This window comes from Rhipicephalus sanguineus, unplaced genomic scaffold, assembly GCF_013339695.2.
Source record: "Rhipicephalus sanguineus isolate Rsan-2018 unplaced genomic scaffold, BIME_Rsan_1.4 Seq2971, whole genome shotgun sequence".
Lineage (NCBI taxonomy): Eukaryota > Metazoa > Arthropoda > Arachnida > Ixodida > Ixodidae > Rhipicephalus > Rhipicephalus sanguineus.
This window is the reverse complement of record NW_023614963.1, coordinates 18,123-43,273: the sequence shown is the minus strand read 5'-3', so window position 1 is coordinate 43,273 and position 25,151 is coordinate 18,123. Positions and strand designations below refer to the sequence as shown.

The 25,151-nt window shown below is 45.7% G+C and overlaps 2 protein-coding genes across 2 annotated transcripts; one reads left to right on the top strand and one right to left on the bottom strand.

Annotated features, from left to right (window-relative positions):
* Nucleotides 1–1,238: 1,238 nt before the first annotated feature.
* Nucleotides 1,239–14,236, top strand: LOC119376952 (endothelin-converting enzyme-like 1; the record flags this gene model as incomplete). The annotated part of the gene is made up of 7 exons (XM_037646610.2): nucleotides 1,239–1,342; nucleotides 1,799–1,854; nucleotides 4,610–4,761; nucleotides 9,087–9,152; nucleotides 10,162–10,266; nucleotides 12,589–12,665; nucleotides 14,114–14,236. Coding segments are annotated over 7 exons (660 nt in total), but the record flags the coding sequence as incomplete, so codon positions are not given.
* A 3,379-nt stretch (nucleotides 14,237–17,615) lies between these two features.
* LOC119376953 (THO complex subunit 5 homolog) lies at nucleotides 17,616–24,110 on the bottom strand. Its single transcript, XM_037646611.2, has 4 exons — nucleotides 24,011–24,110; nucleotides 23,278–23,393; nucleotides 19,042–19,226; nucleotides 17,616–17,707 (listed from the first exon to the last, which is right to left on the bottom strand). Exons 1-4 carry the CDS (start codon nucleotides 24,075–24,077, stop codon nucleotides 17,641–17,643), a joined length of 435 nt encoding a protein of 144 aa, XP_037502539.1. The 5' UTR covers nucleotides 24,078–24,110; the 3' UTR covers nucleotides 17,616–17,640.
* Nucleotides 24,111–25,151: the final 1,041 nt, after the last annotated feature.

Genomic DNA, 25,151 nt, shown 5'->3' with positions numbered 1-25,151 from the left:
CAAATGCTGTCAATAAAAGCAAGGTCCCTCACGAAGGCCGCACGGCAGATACGAAAGCACGAGAGACAGACACTTATTCTCTCTGCATTCCAATGTTGAGCTGCGCGATTCTCTTCGATCGCTATGGCGCTCTCTCCTTACTTGACCTACGGAATCTTCTGCCCAGGTCATACACTAATTTTTCCCCACGTGAATTCCATCTACGAACCGGAAGCCGTATTCACGAGAGCTTTCCGTTCGTAAATGGTCCCTGTCATTGGCCGCTGCATTCACTCACATATGCTGTCCGCCATGATTCTATATTTAACATAAGTGGCACGACCGGTTCTTAAAGTCCCCCATTTGTCTGCCTTTGAACACACTCAAGAAATTATCGGAATTTGGCCGCTGTAGGCACACCGCTGTTCCCGCACGCAATAATTGATTTAAGTATTCCTTCTTTCCTTGCACCATAGTCGAGTGGAATAAACTAACTAATGAAATTGTTTCAGCATCCTCACTTCCATTGTTTTTATCGGAATTAGAAAGTGCACCTACCAGTTGAATCGTATTACATACTACTGTACATGCTTGTATAAATGCCTCTTATATTTTTTATTGTACCTTCTTGCCCGTGGAAGTTTGAATTTGCCCTATACACATTGTATACCTGTATAATTATATGTCCATGTACTTGCCATTTGTTCATGACTAACTTCATGTACCACCCTCCTAAGATCATCAATTGGTGATTGCAGTACTTGTAAAAATAAAAAAAAAAAAATAATGGAACTAGGACACGTATATCATCAGTTATGCAAGCCAACTAGCCCAACAATGAATTTCTCTAGCGTACGTTACTTTTTTTTTCTTGCGCTGATTTATCTGCCAGTCGGCTTACGTCGTGCATTTTCAGTTTCCTAAAAAAAAGACATATTTTTGTTTTCTCCTAGATCATGTCGATTGAGCTACCTTTCGTAAGTATGGACTGCCGTTTGCATTGCGTCGAATCTGTTATGAATGATCATTGGAAAATCTGCGCACGGCGAAGCGCGCCAGTCGGCCGCCATGGTACGCGTAGAAACCACGCCAGGGCAAAGGGTTTCATCCTGGATGCACGAATAAGTGCTCGCGATGTACCAATTCTGTACAAGACACCAGAGGTGGTTGCTTATTGGCTAGCATATCGATGAAAACACCATCTCGTGACATTACTCAGCGGTCTATAGTTAACCACTGTACTACTGCACTCCCTACAGACGGAATACCAGGACACCTACGTCATTCTCGTCGTCAAGCTGATGGTTTCCGAAGCCGAGCGGGAGTGGCAAAAGCTCACCTGGAATCGACCGGAGTTCACCAAGTGAGTCATGAAGGACAGCCATTCACAAAAGCACATTGCATGCGTGTAAATCTGGTATTTAGCGTTTTACTGCGGTGAATGAATGAATGAATGAATGAATGAATGAATGAATGAATGAATGAATGAATGAATGAATGAATGGGCTACGTGAATTGTGGCATTCAGATTATTATGGGTGCTTAATAAAGTGAATTGGAATATATACGTAAAGACGGTGTATTATCCTAAGCGCGGTTAAAAAGCTTGTAAATAGGGAATCGCGATCAGTACCAAAAAGAAAAAAAAAAGCTGCTCAGAACGCAATAACTGCAAAAAGTTGTTGTGATCATTCTCGTGTTGATTACTGTCTGGGTTTTGTATGTTTTTTGTTAATCACCATTGGATTCTATAATAGGTATGTAGAAATGAACATAAGCGTTTAACCTCTATTACCAACTGTGTTGCCCTTCTTTTCAGCGACGTGCCATATTCTTCCCTGGAAGTGTCATACGATCCAATATACAACACAGTGGGTAAGTTGCCCTACTTCTGTTGAATTGTGTGATTATGCATATCTATCGACAACCTTCCGTACGCGTACAAGGTCGACCACATGTAAGGTGAACACTTCTTAGTATATTCAAGCCCGTAAAACCAGAACGTTTATTTTATTTCACGAGTGAAATATCTGTTACATGACGTCTAATCATCGTGTCGATAAAAAAATAATTATTGTCAGAATTGTATATTAAACATAAGCTTCTATGAGGTATCGAATACTCATGAGATGTTCACCTTTGATGTGGACGGCCCTGCACACTCGCGAGCAATAACGAGAGGGAAAAATGAGAATCGTAATCGAATAACAGTGACGAGTGAGTTCGAACCAGACAAATTAATGTGTAATAAATATCTCTGTCATTAACGTCATTAAGCATTCTCGTTCGTGGAATGCGTGTTCAGCCATGAAGTCATCCTTTGAAAGTTATCGAGGTTTTTATATTATACGAGGAGCTAGGTTTATAACGGGTCCCTGTAGTGACTCAGTCATATTAAGAGTTTTTGTAAATTGCGAATCTTGAGTCGAGGGACGATATATTTGCTCGTCGCATAAAACCTTCGTCCCCGCATAGGGAAAATCACGAAGTATCTATGTACGGTATAAGTCATGCAACAACTCAATTTCATTATATTACCCCTATCCTTATCGAACTAGTACCGCGCTTATTCGTTGTAATCTGATCCAGAACATTCGCCTGCGGCTAGCCGTATTTAGGCATCCTATGCTCACACACGTACATTAAAGCTTCCGTTGTAACAATATGTACACTGCTAAAAGTTAATTTTTGTTCATTGTGTTAAGCACTCGGCCACCTTTATGTCACATACTGGCGGCTCAGTAACTTTCACATAAGTGCGCAATTTCACGCATCTGCTTTTCTAACGGCTCATTTGGTTTTTATATTCAAGTTATCCACGTTTATCCTAGAAAAACATCAATGTCAATACAGCAGCTATTTATAGATTATCGTGACGCAGTCATGCATCATGTCGTTATACGAAAAGTATACGACACTTAATTGGCATTACAATGAATTTAAGCTGATGCTCCAAATTTAATTCGAAACGATAATGCTTTTAGAGGTGACAAATAATAAACATGGCGTCAAAGCAAGCCTGTTACTTTAAAGGGCGAAAGTTTGGTACTGCATTTTTTAATAATGAGGTGAAATTGCGCTGCGTTCTTGTCAATATACATGATGACCACACGCTGCTTTCTTTATTTGTTGCAGTCGTTCCAGGGGCGATGCTAGAACCACCCCTCTACACGGAGGGTCTCAGTCCGTAAGTTGTTCCCTGTATGTCACGCAAGAAATAGTTTTCCCATTGTATTTGATCATCGACTCGAAGAAAAAAAAAACAGGTAGCCACGAACGAGCTTATGTATACCTGTATAGTACTGACATTTCAAAGCGTTTCCATAACCGTATTTTAATGTAACACCAACCTGCAGTGCGGTAAACAACCTAGGAACATCCTTCGAGGCTTTGGTCAGTGACCTGAGACCGAGAACGCTCACAAGGTGTATTACTGTATTAAGTGGCTTTTAGAAAAACAATTAAAAATCAGTGCTTTACTGTGATACACAAAAGGAAAAAAAAAAGAAAGGTATCGTTGCAATTAGACAGATCGTTATAAGAATTAACGTCATCAAGTTTTTTAGCGTCAAGACGCTCATACGCTTGCTCCTACACTGTAGATCATACGTGTATTTTCATGACATGCATGCTCCAGACGGACAAAGTGCTTCTAATTCCGGCAGCGTAAATAATTCCGTAAATAATCAAACATCGCCCTAATTGATCCATGCGTATGTAACAAGCCTCGTCCCCTTATTTAATATTTTAATATTTTATGCGCCGACATTTCTGCAAAAAAAGAAACGTCCACCTTTATAATTAAGTGAAACAGTCTGTTGACGTTACCTTTCGTAAGTAACTGACCGAGTGCAATGGTGATCAGGTAAAAAGGGAATATCTAAAGGATCACAGCAGACTGAAAATTAGAAGAAAAAAACGTGCCCCGACTGCACTGACACCTTCTTAAGCGTTACGTCATTGCGCGCTATTGTCCTTTGGCAGGATGTTATGACGCAGTTTAGAAAAGAGCACATAACTGGTACTTTTACGATTCTTTTTCCTTCACACAGTGCACTGAACTTCGGTTCGCTCGGATTTCTCATTGCTTCGAAGATGATGAGCTCCCTAATATTCGAAGGCGAGTGCTTATTTCTCCCGTAATGAGCGCTGTGCATGCTAGACATGGAACACCATAGACCAAAGTATTTTACTCTCACTCTCGCGTTTAGAGCAAGCATACATAACATTGACCTAAGTTATCGCCTGTCGGCGTGGCCGGCACAGGGGCCGCGCGTTTCGACGCGCTACAGCTGATGGTCAGAAAACACCGCCGGCAAGCGTAGTTTACAGACCAGAATTTTCATCGCTTGTTGGGCGCAACCAAGGAGAGTCTATTTGCCCCTCAACAGTTCGAAGACACGTGACCCGAGCACAAACGTCACGAATGACGTCACTGGTAGAGTGGCACGTCGCTGTCGACTCTGGTTCTGGCAGTAGTGATTCTGGCAAAATAGTGGTAACGCCAAACGGCACAGCGTAGGTTACCAATTGGATTTGAAAAAGCAGTTCCCATGCATAGGTGGTACGTCTGGAAAAAGGAAACGAGAGCGGTGTTCTGAAAACGCCGCCGTTCCCATTTTCTTAATAGCCTCACTCAAGGCGCCCTGCATGCGCGAATTTCCAGGTCGCTGCTTCGACCAGAACGGCACCTACATGTGCTGGTGGGACTCGTCCACGATACGGAACTACAGCCACACGGTCGAAGGATGCTACAACAGCCTCTTCAAACCCGTCAACAAGGTGTGAACAGACTTCTACTTTTAGAAAACACCTCTCACATTTTAGTTTCATTTTTTTTTCTTACATTACATCATTACGTTTGTTTGCAGATTGTGTGATGTTTTTAGTTTTCCAGAAGTGTATTTTTATATCCAGCTCAGCTTCAAGTTAATTATTTGTGTCAGTCTTAAGGTTATGCGCTGCGGCACGTACTGTTCGTAAGTTCATTTTGTTTTTCATTTTTTCTTGCGGTTGCGTGGTATATCTAGCAAAGAACGTTCAAAATACCTGTGTCGAGGCGAGGGCTTTGATGAGTTATGCACCGGTGTTGTAGGCACTTTTTGTGCGAATTAATAAATGTTTCTGAAGGCAATCGAAGCCAAGTGGTAGCAGAAAATCACTACACTAAAGAGGAGAGAGAAAACTTTATTTTAAAAAGTCAGTCAATCACGTGAGAAGCAAAAAAAAATTGAAGGACACTTACCCCCGTATTCAGAAACGCTCATTGACTTGAACTTTACTTGCTACCGCCTTCAACGCGTTTCGAACGCGCTGTCTTTAGACGGTGCCAAGGCAGCACGAACGCATTTCAAACGCGCTCCCTTGAGGCGGTGGCAAGTCAAGTTCAAGTCAAGGAGCGTTTCTGAATACGGGGGTTAGTAAATTCCAAAGTGTGTACGGCGAAAGCCTGCGCCCCAATTTCGACTTGACTATGCCATGGCCGCCGACGTACGCCTCCGCAGCGTTGCGCAACGCGCGTTGCAAGGAGCAACGCGCAACTGTTTCGCGTTGACGGACGGACGCCGCCGCTGGACGACGGCACCGCGTTGCGCAACATGCGTTGGAAGGAGCAACGCGGAACTGTTGCGCGTTGACGGACGGAAGCCGCAGCTGGACGACGATGCCGCGTTGAGCAACAGTTGCGTAACGTGCGTTGGAAGAAGCAACGCGCAATTGTTGCGCGTTGACGGATGGACGCTGCCGCTGGACGACGACGCCGCATTGCGCAACAGTTGCGCAACGTGCGTTGGAACACAGTAAACCACTTTACACCCTTAAGGGTGTTTTGCCATGTCTATAACTAACACCCTTACACCCTAGGAAAAGGGTGTTTTAACGTATAAAAACACCCATACCATAGGGTGTTTCCAATAGCCTAAACACCCTTATCATTGAAAAATGTGAAAAATAAAATTTTCCAGTCAGGGGACAAGCAATTACAGATGACATCAGCACAGAAGGTGCAGGCACGCGCCAAACCGCACACACAACAGAGCGTATTGTAAAATACTACATGGACGGAGCGCTCGTGCATGCGTGCTACACAGCCTTACACTGACCATCTGGTATATATAGCCATAGATCTTGAGCCGCCGTTCAGTGCCGGTGGAGATATTCCTGTTCCGTATAAATGAACATTAAACATTAAGAGAATAGGTGTAAATTCATGGTACGCTTGTAGGTATCCCTAAAAGAGACATATCCTTTAATCTAAACTCGCCTAAGATCCAATGACATTTTAATCAGCGAGTCCCAGTTATCATCTGGCACGCTGTGGTACGGGCCATGGGTGTTTCGGTAACCCATAACACCCTTACCTCCTAAAGGGTGTTTAGTTAGAGCATTACCCCTTAAAGGTTATTTTGGGGAAGGAAAACACCCTTACACCCTAATTTTTGCAAATTTGGGTTAGGCAAAGGGTGTTTTGCTTGCTTGAAACCCCCTTGAGGTGCAAAAGTGGTTTACAGTGAAGGAGCAGCGTGAAACTGTTGCGCGTGACGGACGGATGCCGCCGCTGGACGACGACGCCGCGTTGCGCAACAGTTGCGCCGCGCGCGTTGGAAGGAGCAACGCGCAACTGTTGCTACGCATGATTGCTGAAGAGTGTGAGGGGGAGAGGCCACAGCTGGCACCGTGCCAGGGCACGGACGGACACGGTCGGACACCGCGAGTGTGAGACATTAAAGGCTTTCGCCTTAAAGGGCCCCTCACCAGGCTTGACAATTTTGAGTTGACGAGCGCAATGCATGCACTTGGCGTTCACGATTACGTCTGCGAAAATTTGCAACGCTACGCGCCACGTAAATGGGTCAAATTTCAAGCTGAACGCCGCTTGCCCTTCTTCTCGCGGCCGCGCGCCCAGAGAATGAGGGGATGACGTACATGAGAGAATGGCCCTACGTAGATGGTAGTGCTGTGACTTCGCTCCTCTACGTAGACGACTATGCTCTGACGTCGCTAACAGTAGCACGTGACACTGCGATAATTATTTGACACGACGTGTAGTTGGTGTAATTTGTTGCTTGAATGGATAAATAAAACTTGAGAGCAATAATAAAACACACAAACGGAATGTGTGCGTTTTCTGTTTTAATTTTACTGCGAATCGCAGCGAGATTCGAGACTAATCTACCTCCGTTTCGCACGCGTTCGTGTTCTCGCGCTTTGCGCATCGTGCAGACGCCACCCTTTACAACGAAACTAATTTTCTACCGCGTTCCAGCGCTCATTAGGCTCATTTATCCTCCCGCGTCTAACTAGATGTTCATGCGGCACACCGCTAGTTTCGCGTCCGTAAAAATGTTGCAGCTTTCGTGCTCAGTAATAGGTTGAAAAGCCAAGTGATAGGCGAGGGTGCATTCGGCATAGCTTGCAGAGATGAAGCTCAAAGAACGCCGCTACAACACCGCTCGCGTCTCGGGGGCTCGGGCTGGTTGGGCACGTCATGGGCTCGTGACATTTTGTGCGCATGACGTGTTCATGCGTATGCGTTATGTGATCCTCCTGCTCGCGTGCCGAAGAGGGCAGGGAAGGGATTTGGCTTGCGAAGGCTGCACGGGGCGAGCGGCAAGGGTTTGCAGCTCACCTCCTCGCATCATGGTTTCGCGCCGCTACAAATTATTGTTTTTCTCAGCTTCTAACCGACCGATTAGAAATATTCTTGTGACATAATGCTCTTAATTGGGCTCGCAACAACTTGCAATGTCTAACTAAAATTCGTTAGGTCACCTGGTGAGGGGCCCTTTAATAGGCGTTGGTGCCACTCAACGTGGCGTTCCGCGCTGACTGCATTCTGATGAGGACAGCGTAAAAAAACGAGAGAAAAAGACAAGCACACGCGAAAATTTGCATGCGCAGTACGCAATAACAAGTTCGTCAAAATGTATCCAGAAATCGTCACCAAACATGACTCGTATACAAAAAAGCGTCTTAAGCTAGAATTATTCTTAAGAAAGTTCAGTCGGTCCTGATTCTGGACATACGATTGAGGCAAGGATATGGGCAATTATAATAATTATAATATTCATGAAAGGAAAGCTCCTTGAGTTCGTCGCTGCTTATATAGGGTTTTCCATTAAGGGCGGTTGGGTCGATGTTGGCAATCTGTGGCGGCCACGTTGTTTCAGTGGCGTCTGTCTAATCTGTTGTTTATTATTCATTCACTGATGCCAAATCACCATGGAAAGTTACACGATTGAGTAGCGCGTCCAAATGATGAAATTTTATGGTCAAAATGACTGTTCGTTGGTGCAAACGTTGCGCCGAAAAATCATGTTTAGCAACAAGGCGCATTTTTGGATGAATGGCTATGTTAACAAGCACGATTCCCGTACATGGGACGACGCCAGAGAACACGAGGTGCACCAGGCGGCGCCATTGGACCATATACTTTTGTGAGAGCGACGGTGGTGAGGCCGTCACCGAAAATGACGAGGGTTAGGGAAAGATGATAACCGATTTATTTGACCGAAATTGAACGCTATTATGTACGTAGACGGCATTCGGTTCATGCACAATTACGGCGCCGCGTGCCACACAGCGGACGTAACGATGGACATTCTGCATGAATGATTTGAGGGTATGGGTATCTCTCGCAGGGCTGACCTGAATTGACCACCAAGACTGTGCAATTTGACCCAGCTAGACTTTTTCTTGCGGGGTTTCCCGAAGTTGCAGGTCTATACCAATAAGCCGCAATCGACCGATGATACCCTCAGAGTCTACATAACCCAGGCCATCGCTCAAATTGAGCCGGATCGATGTGGCGGAGTCACTGAAAATTGTACCACTCGGATGCGCGCCACCGTGGGAAGCCGCGGCGGACGTTCGAACGTTGTCATATTCTATACATAATGGCATACATGGGCCTTTCAGATAAAAAAAGAAATTCGTTAATACTTCACACACAGCTTGTTTCATTCCATTTCCACATCGACCCACCCTTAATGGAAAACCCTATACAAACTGTAGCCTGGCGTAAATGCCGCAATCCGATTAACTTCTCGTTTTGCCCGACACGGAATGCGTATCAGAGAAATTGCTGGTAACCGTTGTTTGTGTTGCAGACGGAAATCAACACGTTCCGAAAGGAAGTGGTCACGAGCATGGCAGCCGTCGGCCTCGCCTACAAGGTACGCTTTGTACGATTCCCACTTGTCCTGAGCAAGCGAACGGCGTTGTAAGAGAAAGCAAAACAAACAATACCAGTCTTATCTCCTCCCCCCCCCCCCTACCCCCAGAAAAATGTAACGACGACGATGGCGACAGTGCAAGATGACAGAGCGTCCTCTTCAAACCCTTCAGAGAAGAAGCTCGACAGAAGTGCTCTTGCTAGTATAGCTTCACCTGTTTTAAAGTATGCTTGTAAAAAAGCCAGCTTTCAAGGGACATTGCAAAAATGAAAAGTAGGTGGGAAACCTGCTGTTAGTGTGGGTATTGTTGGCATTAAATTTAGAAGCCAAGGTTCCCTTTTATTATAGCACTGAATGTGCACGCTTTCTTTCTTTCTTTATTTTTTTTTTTGCTTTTCGCCATCTTTCAAAGTGTGCTGTTTCACGTTCAGGAGAGTTGCTTGTTGGGCAACTTGGTACATACTTAGTTAACTGCAAAAGAAGCCACAAAACGTCGAAAACGGAAAAAGCAGAGCGGCAGAAAACAGAGACAGAGCGCAGAGACGTAGTGCCACGTCTCTGCGCTCTGTCTCTGTTTTCTGCCGCTCTGCTTTTTCCGTTTTCGACGTTTTGTGGCTTCTTTTGCAGTTAACTAAATGTGCTGTTTCACGTATTAGGGCTTCTAAATAGCGATTTTTACGACTGCGAAAAAAAAAAAAAAAGACGGGCTGCCGAAAATAGAATCAGATATTTACTTGCTTGTGTTCTGAATCAAAGTGTAAAAACGAAAATTGCGTGGAGTACCTCGTGAAAAGAAAAATCGGGCATATATAGGCTATTTACACATGCACGTAATAGTGTTCGCAACTGGACTTCCGACCACGTCGAGATAAATTCGTAAATGTGCAGTTCAGAAAGCAGGTAATTCCGACTGAATTACTGTGAATGACAACCGATCCAATCATTACAAAAATAAGAAAACGCTATGCACACTTCACTAGCACGCTTAACCCGCGCTCGTCTCCCGCAGGGGTTCCGTCTGTTCATGCGGAAATTCGAGGAAGAATTCGAGCACAGCAGCTTGCAGAACCTGGACCTCACGCAGAACCAGCTCTTCTTCATATCCTTCGCAATGGTTCGTATATCCTGGAGCCGGTTTGCAAGTATTAAACGCAAAGTGTACGGTCACTGCCAGAGTTCAGGCCACAATTAAAGAGAAGGACTGCTGGACAAAGAACACGTTAGATCGCGTCCAATTCACGTTATTGGTCACATTTGAGCATTCAAATATATAAACACGAAGAAGCAATAAAATGACGAGATATGAACAAACTAAGAAAGAGGCGGGAGCAGAGAAAACGGTCGCGGGCCACAATAAGTCAGCGGTGCAATATCATCATCATCATCATCATCACCATCAGCCTGTCTACGTCCACTGCAGGGCAAAGGCCTCTCCCATGTTCCGCCAGTCAACCCGGTCCTGTGCTTTCTGCTGCCACGTTATACCTACAAACTTCTTAATCTCACCTACCCACCTAATTTTCTGTCTCTCCCTCACGCGTTTGCCATCTCTTGGGATCCAGTCAGTTACCCTTAATGACCACCGGTTATCCTGCCGACGTGCTACGTGCCCGGCCCATATCCATTTTTTCTTCTTGATTTCAACTATGATATCCTTAACCCCCGTTTGTTCCCTGACACACTCTGCTCTCTTCCTGTCTCTTAAGGTTACACCTATCATTTTCCTTTACATCGCTCGCTGCGTCGTCCTCAATTTAAGTTGAACCCTCTTTGTAAGTCTCCAGGTTTCTGCTCCCTAGGTAAGTACCGGTAAGATGCAGCTGTTGTATACCTTCCTCTTGGGGGATAGTGGTAGACAACCATTCATGATTTGATCATGTTTGCCGAATGAGCCCCATCCCATCCTTATTCTTCTAGTTATTTCACTCTCATGGTTCGGTTCCGCGGTTACTACCTGTCCTAAGTAGACGTACTCCTTTACAATTTCCAGTGTCTCGCCCCATATCGCAAAGCGCTGTTCTCTGCCAAGATTGTTCCACATTACTTTAGTTTTATGCATATTAATTCTCAGACCTACTCTTCTACTTTCCGTATCCAGTTCAATAATCATGAGCTGTAATTCGTCTCCCGCGTTACTCATCAATGCAATGTCATCAGCGAATCGCGGTGCAATAACTACAGCCAAAACCTGTGCTTTGGTGAAGTGGTATCATCGGTACCAATTTATGGAGCAAAATCTTGGGGGTCAATGAAACTTCTGGATAAGACACTTAGGATCATGAAACGAGAGACGGAGTACGAAATAAGTGATGGCATTGCACTTCGAGGCGCAAGGACAAGGCCTGCAATAAGCAAAGTCGCGCTGGTCTTCTGCCTGTGCTCGAAGTGCATTGCCATCACCCGTCACGATCAACGAATTAACCCACCAGCGCTGAGCTAGTGGTACGTACGAAGGGAAGACGCGCTGCTCGATAGGGACAGAACAGCGATAAATTTGCTGTTGTCGTTTGCAAAAAAAAAGAAAACAACAACAATAAAGGACTTGGGCAGGCCATATAACGCGCAGGCCAGATAACAGTTGACCTATTAAGGTGACGCATTGCTTGCAAGCCCAAGGAAGTAGTAGTCGGGGACGACAGAATTAAAACTAGGTGGTGAGATGAAAATAACAAATTCACAGACATCAGATGCGATGGGCTGTTCAAGAGAGGATTATATTAACGTTGCTAGGAGCTGTCATCGTGGTGGCATGAACCAATAAATAGAATGATGGCAATAAATTGAATAATAAGTCAGTTTCGCCGCAAGGCCGAAGCAACGAATGCGACAGCAACAAACTGGAATTTCATACGAAGTAAGGCTAGCAGCTCACTCGTTTAGAATCTGATCACGCGTAACTCTACATAACGCTGGCTTAAAGGTATACGGCCGCTCCAGTGAGCGATTTTCGTGTTGTCTGTCGTCTCAACGTGAAGTAAGCAGTGAGAGCACAGAACGTACAAGGGTAGTAGCCGTATACTGATGTCGAGATAGCGCGCGCGACCACGCCCTTTTGATCAAAGCTCGCAGTTGCTGCTCGAGCGACTGAGCCCCCCAATGGCCCCCCTTCATGCTCCTTCGCTCGACCGAGCCAGCCGGCGCTTTCCATCTCTGCTTGAGCCACGCCCGTCAGCAACCTTCGCAAGCTTTCTCTCGCACACAGAACATACTACGCGCGGGGCGATGTTATCGATTCGGAGTTTATATGGAGCATGACGGCGACGGCAAAAATGCTGCTCCAATGTCCGTATAATTGCTACCGCAATAATAATCGTCGTCGTCGCATAAACAACGCACTTGTGTACAACATGATGATTCTGGCTCGCACTGTCGACTCACTTCAGCTGGTGTGAATAGCACGAATGCTAAGACACCTGCATAACTGTTGCTCTTCCAGACATGGTGTGAAAGTGTGCCCACGCAACTGCGAGACATCGTCAATCTTGTGACGTCACAGCCGGATCCACAATACAGGTGAGAGACCCGGAGTCGAAGCACCCTCTCACAAAAACACAAGTGAAAACCGCCAGATCTGTTCGGTCTTTACCGCAAGCTTCAGTGAAAGCAGCTGAATACCGGGAGCAGTTGATGAACAAGTATGGAATGGTTCACGCGACATTGAGCAGTTGCACAGTGCAGGGGCAAAGCCAGAGCTTTTTTTTTTGGGGGGGGGGGGGGGGGTAAGGGGGTTCGACCCCCTTCCTTCATGTACGTGCATGTGTTTGTATGTGGGCACGCATATATCTATGTGACAACTGACACCACCAGGGGGGGGGGGAGCTATGTACAAAAAAAGCTGAGCGCATGATGACCCACGGAGTCGGTGTGCCTACGCCTCTCACAGCGGCTACTGTGTTTTCACTACCGTGCGATATTTCCGCGGGTCCGGTCACTACAATATATACACATACAAAATGTATGTGTATTTCTGGGGGTTTGAATGCCCTCCCAAATTCGGGGGGGGGGGGGGGGTAAGGTTGAACTCCCAAGCCATATCCCTGGCTACGTCCCCGATATGGCGTATATTTAGGTGTGGTGATCACCAATAATATCTGGGGTTTTACGTCCCAAAACCATGATATGATTCTAAGGGACGCCGTAGTGGAGGGCTTCAGAAATTGCGTCTATTTGGTGTTCTTTAACGTGTACCGACATCGCACAGTACACGAGCCTCCAGCATTTCGCTTCCATCGAAATGCAACCATCGCGGTAGGGATCGAACTCGCGACCTTCGGGTCAGCAGTTGAGCAGCACAACCACTGTTCCACCGAGGCGGACAATGTGGCGACCAGCACACTACCACACTATCGGTCAGGCCGCTAATGTCTTCTTGTGCCCGACTCTTGTTCCTTAATTTAGTACAACATGTGGCAACGCCACGGTCTCAAGCGTATCATTATTTGTTTTGGAGAAATGCCAGGGGTGGATCAAGATAGGTCCACCTAACGAAATTTCGGCCATCCGGTCTGAAGCAGTATAACTCTGTTTACACAAATTTTATTCTTTCCATACGTCGGCTCCCATCTTTACTACTGAGGGTTTGAGAGAGACAGTGCGCAAGCATTATGCAGACTTTTCCCACATTTGCGTTCGCGACGTGGTGTAGTCATAATGTACACCTTTTCTTGCGCGTGGACGTACAGTAGCGCTCAATAAGACTTGCAACAAGGGAGCGCGTGGCCTCAGGAGTTCAAAGACTGTGCATGGCTTCCACTAGCCATTATTTCTATAACTAAACGCTGTTCTCTCAGTTCAGGATAATCCCAAATAAGAAAACATTATTTATTTGGGGAAATGAAAACAAGTTGAAGCCATGCGCAATCTTTGAACTCATGAGGCCACGCGCTCCCGTGTTGCAAGTCATGTTGAGCGCGACTGTAGCTGCTTGCGTTAAGAATCATGTATTACTTTTCTACTTTCAGGGTGGAAATAGCGCTCGCTCACTTTGACAAGTTCGGGAAGTACTTCGCGTGCAACGACAACCTCGCCATGTACCAAGACAAGAAATGCAGCATCATTTAATTCGTACACATTTTCTACAACGCATCAGTATAATCTCCCGTACTTACTTACAGAACTAATAAAGACAATAAGTTACTCTTAAGAGCTAAAAATAAACCTCCAATCAAATATGTTTGGTCCTCAAAATATCCAGTTTTCACCATTGTTTTCATTTCTTCCATTCACCCAAAGTCGGATACAACTTAAGAATATCGGAGAGGCCCCGCCCAGACGGTCGAAGCGCTGCAGTCGATAGCCTCTGCGACTGAAAAATAATTCCGCTCATGCACTCGGCAATGTTCTCCGAAGGAGGAGTCACCGGCCGTCCGGCTCATGACGTCAGTCTGGAGCGCGCGCCCATTGGTGCAGGCTTGTGCGCATACGCCTTCGAAGAAGAAACACCGCCCACTTCTAAAGTTGTATCTGACTATAAAGACGCAGCGTATCCGTGACGCGGGAGCAGCGAGAAAGATAAAGTTGTACTGAATCTCAAGGAACACATTGCTTATCTATAGTTGAGCTGCTTAAGCTGCACCCGACTACAGGTGTTTCCACATAAAGTTATTGTTAAGAATTTGTCAGCACAACGTCAACTGGCTTTTAAAAACTGGCTCCACATGGTCGAGTGGGTACACTGCACTAGTGTTAAAAACTAATGCCAAAGACATGGGATACATAAGTTTTTTAAGCACGACTGCGGCGACAAAATAGATGTTTTGCACTTTATCAGCACATTGGTCCAAAAGAAAAATTTATAATCATTCGTGCTCGTTATTGTTATACGAAACATAGTTACACTTTATTTAGCGTTTTCTGTACACAGTACGATATCAAAAGTACCAAAATTCAGAATACCGTATTTTTTTTTTTTTTCAGAGCATCGAACGAGAAAAAACCGTGTTCAGCATTCGTTATCGTATGTGGACAATGGTTGTTGTCAACGCCGCAGTTGCAACGCCACGCACACATACATTCTCTGGAAATTTAGATGCTTGCAAAGGAAAAAGCTATACCACAGAAACAACTGGCTCTCAGTAATGCACGAGGAGAACGACTTAACGCAAGCCGCGCCAAGAAAATGATGAGAGTGCAAGAAGAGTTCAGGTCTAACAAAATGAAAGATTGTCGAAACTGCTCCTGTAAATGTTGTTTCACCGCGTACACACCCAACGTGCGAAAAAGCCAACTTTCAAGGAGCGCTGGCGCATTGTTTTGACACAAGATTTAAAGCACGTGAAAGTTGCCACAGCCTTTATCTTAGCTGGTCATCAAATGCAAAATTAGAATCTTTACTAAACTTTGCAACACAATGTAGCCCTGCCCAGATTTACACACCATATTTCACATGTAGAGGATGCCAACAAATGCAGCTTCCTGCAAAGACTTCATGGCAGAATAAGCTTTTCTGCAGGTCAGTCCAATTCGCCCTCGCTGCGATCGCGATGACGTCGCCAGTGACGTCTCAACCATCCCCCGCTTGATAACCACTACGAAAGTGCTACAAAGGGGTGGCGAATTCTTCACAAATGGAAGAAGTAACTTCCATACTGCATGGTTTACTCTGACCTTTATTTTAAGTTTTCGTTTCACACATGGAGCTTGCGGTGTACTGCCATAGCGAACTGAAATCACTATGACACAATTGGCAACGATCCACTTGGTACCGCAATCTGGCAGCTCTGTGAACAGGTGGTTGCAGGCTCATTCTGTTTGTGAAGTACAACAGGCACATATATCTCCTAAAGGTTTATTCACACCCGTGACTGGCACCGGTCGCACGACCACTTGCGACTGGCGACCAAAAAGCGACTTGACGCGACCGACGTTCACACCTGCGCGTGACTTTTGCCCGTCGACACAAAATTCGCGTCGGCACTGTAGCCCTGCAAAATAAGCCAATGTCCTGTTCCTGCGCGTCTGACTGGTTCAAAGGTTTGCGACTACAGTCGCGCGGCTGAAAAAATCGCGCAGCGAGTGAATCGGCCAAAGCAGTTACTTTTGCGACCAAAGCGGTCATTTGCGACCGTTTGCAACCAGTCGTTTTGCGACTAACTTGGTCGCGCGACCAGTGCTGGTCGCAGGTGTGAACGAGCCTTAAAGTGCATCGCAACCAGAACAGCCATGTCCAAGGCCCCTGTGTCAGGTGTGTAATCAATCGCAGTGCATAGAATTTGGAAAAGCATCGCCAAAGTCACTCTTTTGTTAGTGGATGTATCTTTAGCCGCATCTTTAGGTCATCTGAGTTCATCAAGCTCCTTCTGATGCACATGAGACTTCTGCAGTTCTATAAAGCAGTGGAAACGGTTATGAATTCAATATACATGTATGGCAATGTACTAGGCTACCCACACCACAAACTTATTTGCGCCAAGCTAAGTCTCCACGGAAGACTTGCACCAAAAATCTGGTGAGGGGCATACAATGACAAACTTTTGAGAAAGTTAAACATTTCTGTAAGATGAAGCACACCTAGCCAACTGCTCAATACTTGGACGTAAGTGAATCGGTGGCCTTGAACATCGGTTCTTGCAATTTGAAGCTGTGATTTATTTCTTGCAACGGTCTTCATCAACGGGAAACTCGCAAAAACTTATTCCACCTTTCTTGTGCCTTTCTGTACAACTAACTGTGCTGTCACTCAGCTTGTTGTTATAACGTTATTTGTTTTCTTGTTTGCACAACGGCAAACAGCACATGCGCCAGCGAAAACATAGCCACTAACTACTAAGCTTCCCAAAAAAGGGCCACCGCAATTTCGTGACGTAGGGTGATGCTCCAAAGAGATGCATTATGCAAAAAATACTTTTACATGGATCCTTCCAATGAAAGGAAACAGGAAAGCCGATTTCGTTCAATCGAGCCAGTAACGGAAAAACAACCAATTGTACATTTATCATGACAGCATACACGGTGAATTTCACTGGTAGATCTCGAGGGGTGTGCTGAATCCACTAGGAAACAACAAAATCCGGCGCGGACCAACCCAATCCAGACTGATCGATAAACTCGCTTCGTTAAGGAGCACAGTGGAAGTTGTCGCACACATCTGGTTGCCCACATTGACAACGCCTCAAAAAGCGCTGAAAACAACCGAGGTGCCCAATGCAATGGAAATGATGGCAATGCGTTGTCGTGATTCCGGCGAAATCCGGCTCTACGAGGCGGATCAACGTGTAGTACTCCATCCAGAGAGGGTTGCTTCGAATCGACAAGTGGAATTCACCAATACTTTTCTGTAGAAAGGCACTCTGGATGAATGAAGGAGGCGTTGTTACAAAGAAACAAAACAAACAAAACAAAAAAAGAAGAAGAAAAAGAGAGAACGACTTGATAAGTTGCATCTCAAGTGTACTGTACATTTACTGCACGGAGCAAATACACATTCTGTACAGTTGAATGGCCTCGCTTTTTTATTAGTTCATAATGTTCATATTGTTAATACAAATTGTTATGTTCGTTGCGTGAAAATGCCTGGTTTGGGGAGAAACTTGTATGGCCGGCTTCTTCCTGGACCCCTGCATTGGAGAAAATAACGATGTAGGTGTAAAAGGGTAAGCCAAGACAGCTCAGATATCAGCAATCTTTATCATTAGTCACTAGTGAAGCATACCATGTTATAGTATCCTTTCGTTGAGCTCAGAAAACCATCAAATTTACTTATTTTGTCACAGAACGATACATAAGAGCCAAATGTTTTTAGTAATATGAGCTACTATTTATATATTACCAATTGTCTACGCAGTGCATCATACTATATCCGTCTATCACTTCTCCATATTGAGTGCTCCCGCCAGCACAGAACAAGTTTTTAACCCCTTCAGGGTTTTCGCCGTACATGTACGGCAGAAGCTTCCTGGTACCAAAGGGTTTTCGTCGTACATGTACGGCATAGCGTTTATTTTTAAAACGCACACCTTTTTCGATCATTTCTCTTGCTTGACCTGTGCTGCCACACTTCTGGAATACGTGGAATTTTTTTTCATATGCGGATGTCTCTCCGTTGTATTTTATTTTTGCTTCCCAAAACGGCGCGCCGGCTATCGCTTGCCCATTCGAGCGCGTTTGCGGTGCAGCTGGTTTAAAGTGCGCGCCTTTTTCGATGATTTCCCTTGCTTTGCATGTGCTGCCACGCTTTGGCAATACGCAGAATTTTTTTCATGCACCGATGTCTCTCTGTTGTTGCTTTTTTTATGCTTCGCAAAACGGCGCGCCGGCTATCGCTTGCGCAACCGAGCACGCCCACGGAGTGGTTGGTTTCAAACGCGAGCCTTCTTATATAATTTCTCTTGCTTGGAATGTGCTGCCACGCTTCGGGAATACGTGGAATATTTTTAATGCGCCGATGCACCTCCGTGCGCCGATGTCTCTCCGTTTTTTTTTTGCTTTCCAAAATGGCTTTCCAAAATTTTGTGTCAGTACACCTTTAAGGAATGTGAGGCCTTTTCTTGCCCACACCAAGCCAACCGTATGTTGTTCTTAACCTTCTAAAAATAAGCTTAGAATACTTTTGTGTTATTAACTGCAAAAATAACAAACTTTGTTATTAACAATTTTACAGCCACAATTTCAAGGCATGGCTCAGAGTGCGGACTTGAAAAATACCACTTTCAGTCATTCGTGACGTGATAGTATTTGGATAGATTTTCCATGCCTAAAAAGGCTCACAAGACGCGTATAAAATCACAGAGGCTTTCTATTAAAGTTTAAACAACCATCATTTGGGACATCATTCTCATGACAAGCTTTCTCTGTCCCAGCTGCAATATCCAGAAAGCGATGCAAATAGGTCATATAGATAGATAAACGGTGAAGTGTGTGGTAAAAACACGAAGACATGAGAGCAACTGACCTCGCCGTCCGGGCGAGCACCTTGTCCCTGGAGAACTCGCGTGGTGCGTCCAGCTGGTCGCACAGTGACTCGAGCAGTATGTCCATGGAGACCAGCAGCTGCTGGAGCTGACAGCTCAGCAGCTGGTCGCCTGCCTGCACCTGCTCCTGCTCCACGCAGTGCAGGTTGAGCTCGCGCTCCAACTCCTGCGCATCAAGTCTTGCCATCAGTTAACTTTTGAGATAGTCAAGACGGACGAGGATTGTGCAGAATGACTGATTCATTTTAATTCATTGGGTGCATCACATAATACACTAACCATTACGTGGTGCATTAACTTGCAGTAAGTGCAAAAAATAACCCCATCATTCAGTAAAACCTCGCCGCAATTTAAACCCGACGCAAATTGCGTGACCAGTGTTCATCTTGAGGCTTCTTTTCTCTAACACCATGAATCACCCTAACTGCATTGCGGGCTGCAAATCTGGCAATTGGCGACACGTCGAGCCGTGACATTGTGCGCATGTGCAAGGGAACTGGCAAGCAGTCACAGCAATGCAATGGCACAGCGAGCACCAGGCTTTTGATATCCGGTCAATGCCAGGATCTACGCGTTTGCAGCCATAACACAAACACTGAGGACAACACCACACTGCCCATATTTAACCTTATTGGCAAAGTACTTACATAGCTAGGGGTGTGCGAATATTCGAAATTTCGAATATTTTTCGAATAGTGTTTGCTATTCGATTCGATTCGCACTGGAATCTTACTATTCGAACTTCCCAAAAACAAATACAGTCAACGTCAGATTGAAAGTGACCCCTTCAAATTTTCAATATGCTTCACCTCATTACACTCTCGTATTGCGGCAAAGCTGCCTTTCAAGCTCCGTTACGGTCGAACTTTGCCAAGAGACAGTCAACGTCCGATTGACAGTGGTCCCTACGTTTTCAATATGCTGCACCTCATCACACCCCGGTATTGCGGCAAAGCTGTCTTTCAAGCTCCGTTACGGTCGAACTTTGCCAAGACACAGTCAACGACCGATTATAGTGGTCCCTAGATTTTCAGTATGCTTCACCTCATCACACCCCGGTATTGCGGCAAAGCTGTCTTTCAAACTCCGTTAAGGTCGAACTTTGCCAACAGACAGTCAACGGCCGATTGAAAGTGGTCCCTAGATTTTCAATATGCTTCACCTCATCACACCCCGGTATTGTGGCAAGGCTGCCTTTTAAGCTCTGCTACGGTCGCAAATTTATTAACTCAAAAAAATACTGCTTCCAACATGAAGATGAAAGATGTGGCAGAGGTGGGGGCTCAATTAAGGCTGTTTCGGACCTGAAATTTGGGCAGGAAGTCCGAAAAATCGGAAGCCGAAGCTTTTTCATTTCTTAGCGAACTTCTGCGACTTTGAGCGAATCTATCTACCTATCTATCTATCTAGCCGCCTACGACTTTGTGCTCTCCTGGTCGCTTGGTTCATCGAATGTGCACCAAAATTGGTATGGCGTAACATGACTGTATGACGAACACAAATGACAAGTCATAACATGAAAATCATGACACGCATGTCATGTACAGCATGATTTTACATGCTACGCTCATGGTGCGCTGGCGGCCGTTTCGCTAGTTTGATATACACCAAAATTGGTATCTTGCGAAGTGACTGTGTGACAAACATAAATAACACGAGTTAACATGAAAATCATGACACGCATGTCATGCACAGCATGACTTACGTGCCACGCTCATGGAGCGCTGGCGGCAGTTTCGCTAGCTCGATATACACCAAAATTGGTATCTTGTGACGTGACTGTGTATTGAACATAAATAACACGAGTTAACATGAAAATCATGACACGCATGTCATGTAAGCATGACTTACGTGCCACGCTCATGGAGCGCTGGCGGCAGTTTCGCGAGCTTGATCTACCCCGAAATTGGTATTGCGCGACATGACTGTGTGACGAACATAAAAACTCGAGTTAACATGAAAATCATGACACGCATGTCATGTACAGCATGACTTCCGTGCCACGCTCATGGGGCGCTGGCGGCGGTTTCGCTAGATTTATATACACCAAAATTGGTATCTTGCGACGTGACTGTGTAACGAACACAAATAACATGAGTTAACATGAAAATCATGACACGCATGTCATGTACAGCATGACTTACGTGCCACGCTCATGGAGCGCTGGCGGCCGTTTCGCTAGCTTGATCTACCATCAAATTGGTATTGCGCGACGTGACTGTGTGACGAACATAAAAACACGAGTTAACATGACAATCATGACTCGCATGACATGCACAGCATGACTTACGTGCCACGCTCATGGGGCGCTGGCGGCGGTTTCGCTAGATTTATATACACCAAAATTGGTATCTTGTGACGTGACTGTGTGACGAACATAAAAACACGAGTTGACATAAAAATCATGACACGCATGTCATGTACAGCATGACTTACGTGCCACGCTCATGGAGCGCTGGCGGCCATTTCGCTAGCTTGCTCTACCCCGAAATTGGTATTGCGCGACGTGACTGTGTGGCGAACATAAAAACACGAGTTAACATGAAAATCATGACACGCATGTCACGTACAGCATGACTTACGTGTCACGCTCATGGGGCGCTGGAGGCCGTTTCGCTAGCTTGATGTACCCCGAAATTGGTATTGCGCGATGTGACTATGTGACGAACATAATAACACGAGTTAATATGAAAACAATGACAAGCATGTCATGTACAGCATGACTTACGTGCCACGATCATGGCGCGCTGGCGGCCGTTTCGCTAGCTTGATCTACCCAGGAATTGGTTTTGCGCGACGTGACTGTGTGACGAACATAAAAACACGAGTTAACATGAAAATCATGACACGCATGTCATGTACAGCATGACTTGCGTGCCACGCTAATGGGGTGCTGGCGGCCGTTTCGCTAGCTTGATATACACCAAAATTGGTATCTTGCGACGTGACCGTGTGAGGAACATAAATAACACGAGTTAACATGAAAGTCATGACACGTATGTCATGTACAGCATGACTTGCGTGCCACGCTCATGGGGCGCTGGCGGCCGTTTCTCTAATTTGATCGACCCCGAAGTTGGTATTGCGCGACGTTACTGTGTGACGAACATAAATAATAGGAGTTAACATGAAAACCATGACACGCATTTTCCTCAATGACATACAAGGCGATGTATGCAGCTCTTTGCTGGCTGCTTCGCATTACATCGATTCCCACAATGCGTGGGATCTGCCAGCTTTTTTAGCATCCAAATTTCAGACGTTCTTATATATCGTCGTCTACGAGGCAGATTGGAACTCCGGAGTTGAAGGGAGCACACCCTTGTCCGCCACATCAGTTGGGCCTCCACAAAAGTTGAAAGAGGAGGAGAGGCTCAGGAAATGTCATCTTTGCCTATCACGTGTAAAGTGCTGTCGGCAAACACTTTGGTTGCACCAAATCATGTACATAAATAGAATTCGGACTCTACATTGCCTCACTCTTGATAAGACAACTACGAAGCACCACCCTGCCAGTGCTTCATCAACCTAGCGAAAAGAAACACTTTCATGTTGCTATCTCATAAGAATACGCTTAGGAATCCTCTATAACTTTTTTTTCTGCAATTTCACTTCGAAAAATATTCTAGAAATATTCGAGAAATATTCGAAAAATATTCGATTCGATTCGCACTCACACTTCAATATTCGAATTCGCTTCGCACCCAAAATTTTGCTATTCGCACAGCTCTACACATAACTTTAATTTGTCCGCATACTCTTTAGCGTTAGCAGATTATCGGCATAGCAATGGGAGCATGCTTTACCAGTAAAGGATGGAGAGCAGTGCTGAGAAGGAAAGTAGCAGCCGACTGTTTATCGCTGCATCAATACAAGATGTGTTGCTTATTGATGGTGCAAATGATTTGATTACACTGTAGCTTAAACACTCACACGATTTCAAACTGTTTCAGGTGTGAATTGGATGATGTTCCTAAAGAGTACTAATCGCATTGAAGGGCTTCGGACCCAGAAAAAGCTATTGTTCAAAAGAACATGCAAGCTCCTGCTACATCAGTATGCAGGACCACATTATTTTTGAGCCGGTCTCTCTCGGTGCCAGCTGGCAGTGTGAGGCAAATAATGACGCTTTTATGATGATCTTCCATGCTATAAAAGCAAGCTGCATGCGAGTGCAGGTTTATCTGTTCGAGGCTGATGAACAACAAGCCACTTACCTTGACGGCATCATCGTCCCGGCTGGAGCACTCCTCCCGTAGCTGAAGCACCAGCAGAAACAGGGGTGCCTCCCTCGGGTAGTTGTCACGCAACAGCACTAAGGCCTTTACCATGGCTGCATGAACAGAAGGCAGTGTGACGAGTGCGTGTGAGAGAGAGAGAGAGAGAGAGAGAAGCTTTATTCTGACAGGATGTGAGGGTGGGGACAGGATTCCTGTTTTAAGTGGAGCTCTCAGTTCAGGGCCCCAGTAAACCGTTTTCATTTCTCTTCAAATGACAAGCTGGTCAACAGTAACTGGTGTATTTAAATACCTCGCCATTAATATGCTGGAGGATGCATGCGATGTGGCCAAGTGGTTGAACGCGATGCAATGCGGACCGAGGGGTCGAAGATTCGAATTCCTCATCGCACGCTTCACAAAAAAAAATTACACACACAAACACAAACGCACACACACACATTTATACATATGGAATCGCACAGCACCACTGATGACAAAACTCCGCCGAGAGTGTGCATGTAACTGCTATCGCAATAAGATAATTTGTAAATTCACAAAGACGTCTGAAGCCATGTTGAAGTTGATACAGGTAGATATACTACTAATTATTTCCAAGCTGAATGAACTGCCATCCTTGCAGCCTTCCATTACACGCTAGTACCACCATTCCCTCCCGTGACTTTCATATAAAGCAATGTTTTGTTCTTTTCTGCAAAAAATGTCCTCGTACCAGATCCCCGGCGAAGCACGGCCTGGTAGACAAGCTCGTCCCCTCGTATAAGGCCTAGTTCTTCCATCTCCTTGTGTGATGGGTGGCTCTGAAACAACAACACATCAGCATGTGATAAAAGAACAATGGCTAAGCTCCCTTATAGCTAACACCAACCACCTGCGCACACACCTTCTAAATGTGCTCCCTCTGTAAGGCTTTTGTGTCGCGCTTTGCAACATATTGACACAAGATGATTTCAAACTACGCGCGCTGGCCGATCCCTACGCTCTCCGAAGTGTTTGCGGCTACGTGCGAGCCAAAGCAAAAGTGTGGCGGAGAGCACGTGCCTGCGACCCAGGAAATAGCCGCTGCGCGCGACCCACGCGGACCACAAGAAAGAAGGAGTAGAAGAAGACGACTGTTCTTGGGACTGCTAAGAGCCTCCCTTTTTGTTTATTCCTTCTCGGGCACAAGTTCGCCCCAACTAGTTTGGTTTATTAAAAGTGTATTCCTGAACTGTGCGTTACAAATCTGGTGGAGCTGCTGGGTATGATGCCAAGTCCTTCTCGAGTGACAGAACGCAGTCCAGAACCACAGCGACTCGGACCCAACGAGCTGACTCATGTTCATCAGCGCTGCAGTCGTCGCCTACGTGGTGAGGGTCCTGAATTTGCACCTTTGTCGAATTCCCTTAGAACCTCAACTGCTGTGAACGCAGACGCGACCGACATGACAGCTCAGGTTTCCCCAATTAACATTGTAGGTAATCAGCCAATGGTGCCAAAGCATTTCCACGGCGACAGCTTCGAGGACGCAGACGACTGGCTTGAACACTTTGAACACGTCGCAAAAGCTAATGAATATGAGGCAGGCCGCAAACTTGGAAGCGCTTACTTCGCATTGGAGGTCAACGCTCGAACCTGGTACGAAAACCACGAAGCTGCTTTCCTGTCATGGGATGACTTGCGACGGGAGCTGCTCGCTGCTTTCCGGAATAGAGACCGCAGAGAGACAGAGAGCCGAAGCTGCCCTTCAAACAAGAAGCCAGCGCAACAACAAAAGCGTGGCAATGTATGTGGAAGACATGTCTCGCCTATTCCGCCTGAGCATATCCCAATATGAGCGAAGACAAGAAGCTGCGTCATCTGATGCGAGGCGT

Bases quoted from the DNA above. Each gene is read 5' to 3' on its own strand.
- LOC119376953 (XM_037646611.2), bottom strand. From the start codon at position 24,077: ATGGAAGAACTAGGCCTTATACGAGGGGACGAGCTTGTCTACCAGGCC. The intron at 23,394-24,010 runs GTACGAGGACAT...CTGTTCATGCAG, and splicing joins CGTGCTTCGCCGGGGATCTG to CCATGGTAAAGGCCTTAGTG. The intron at 19,227-23,277 runs GTAAGTGGCTTG...CTTGATGCGCAG, and splicing joins GGGACGATGATGCCGTCAAG to GAGTTGGAGCGCGAGCTCAA.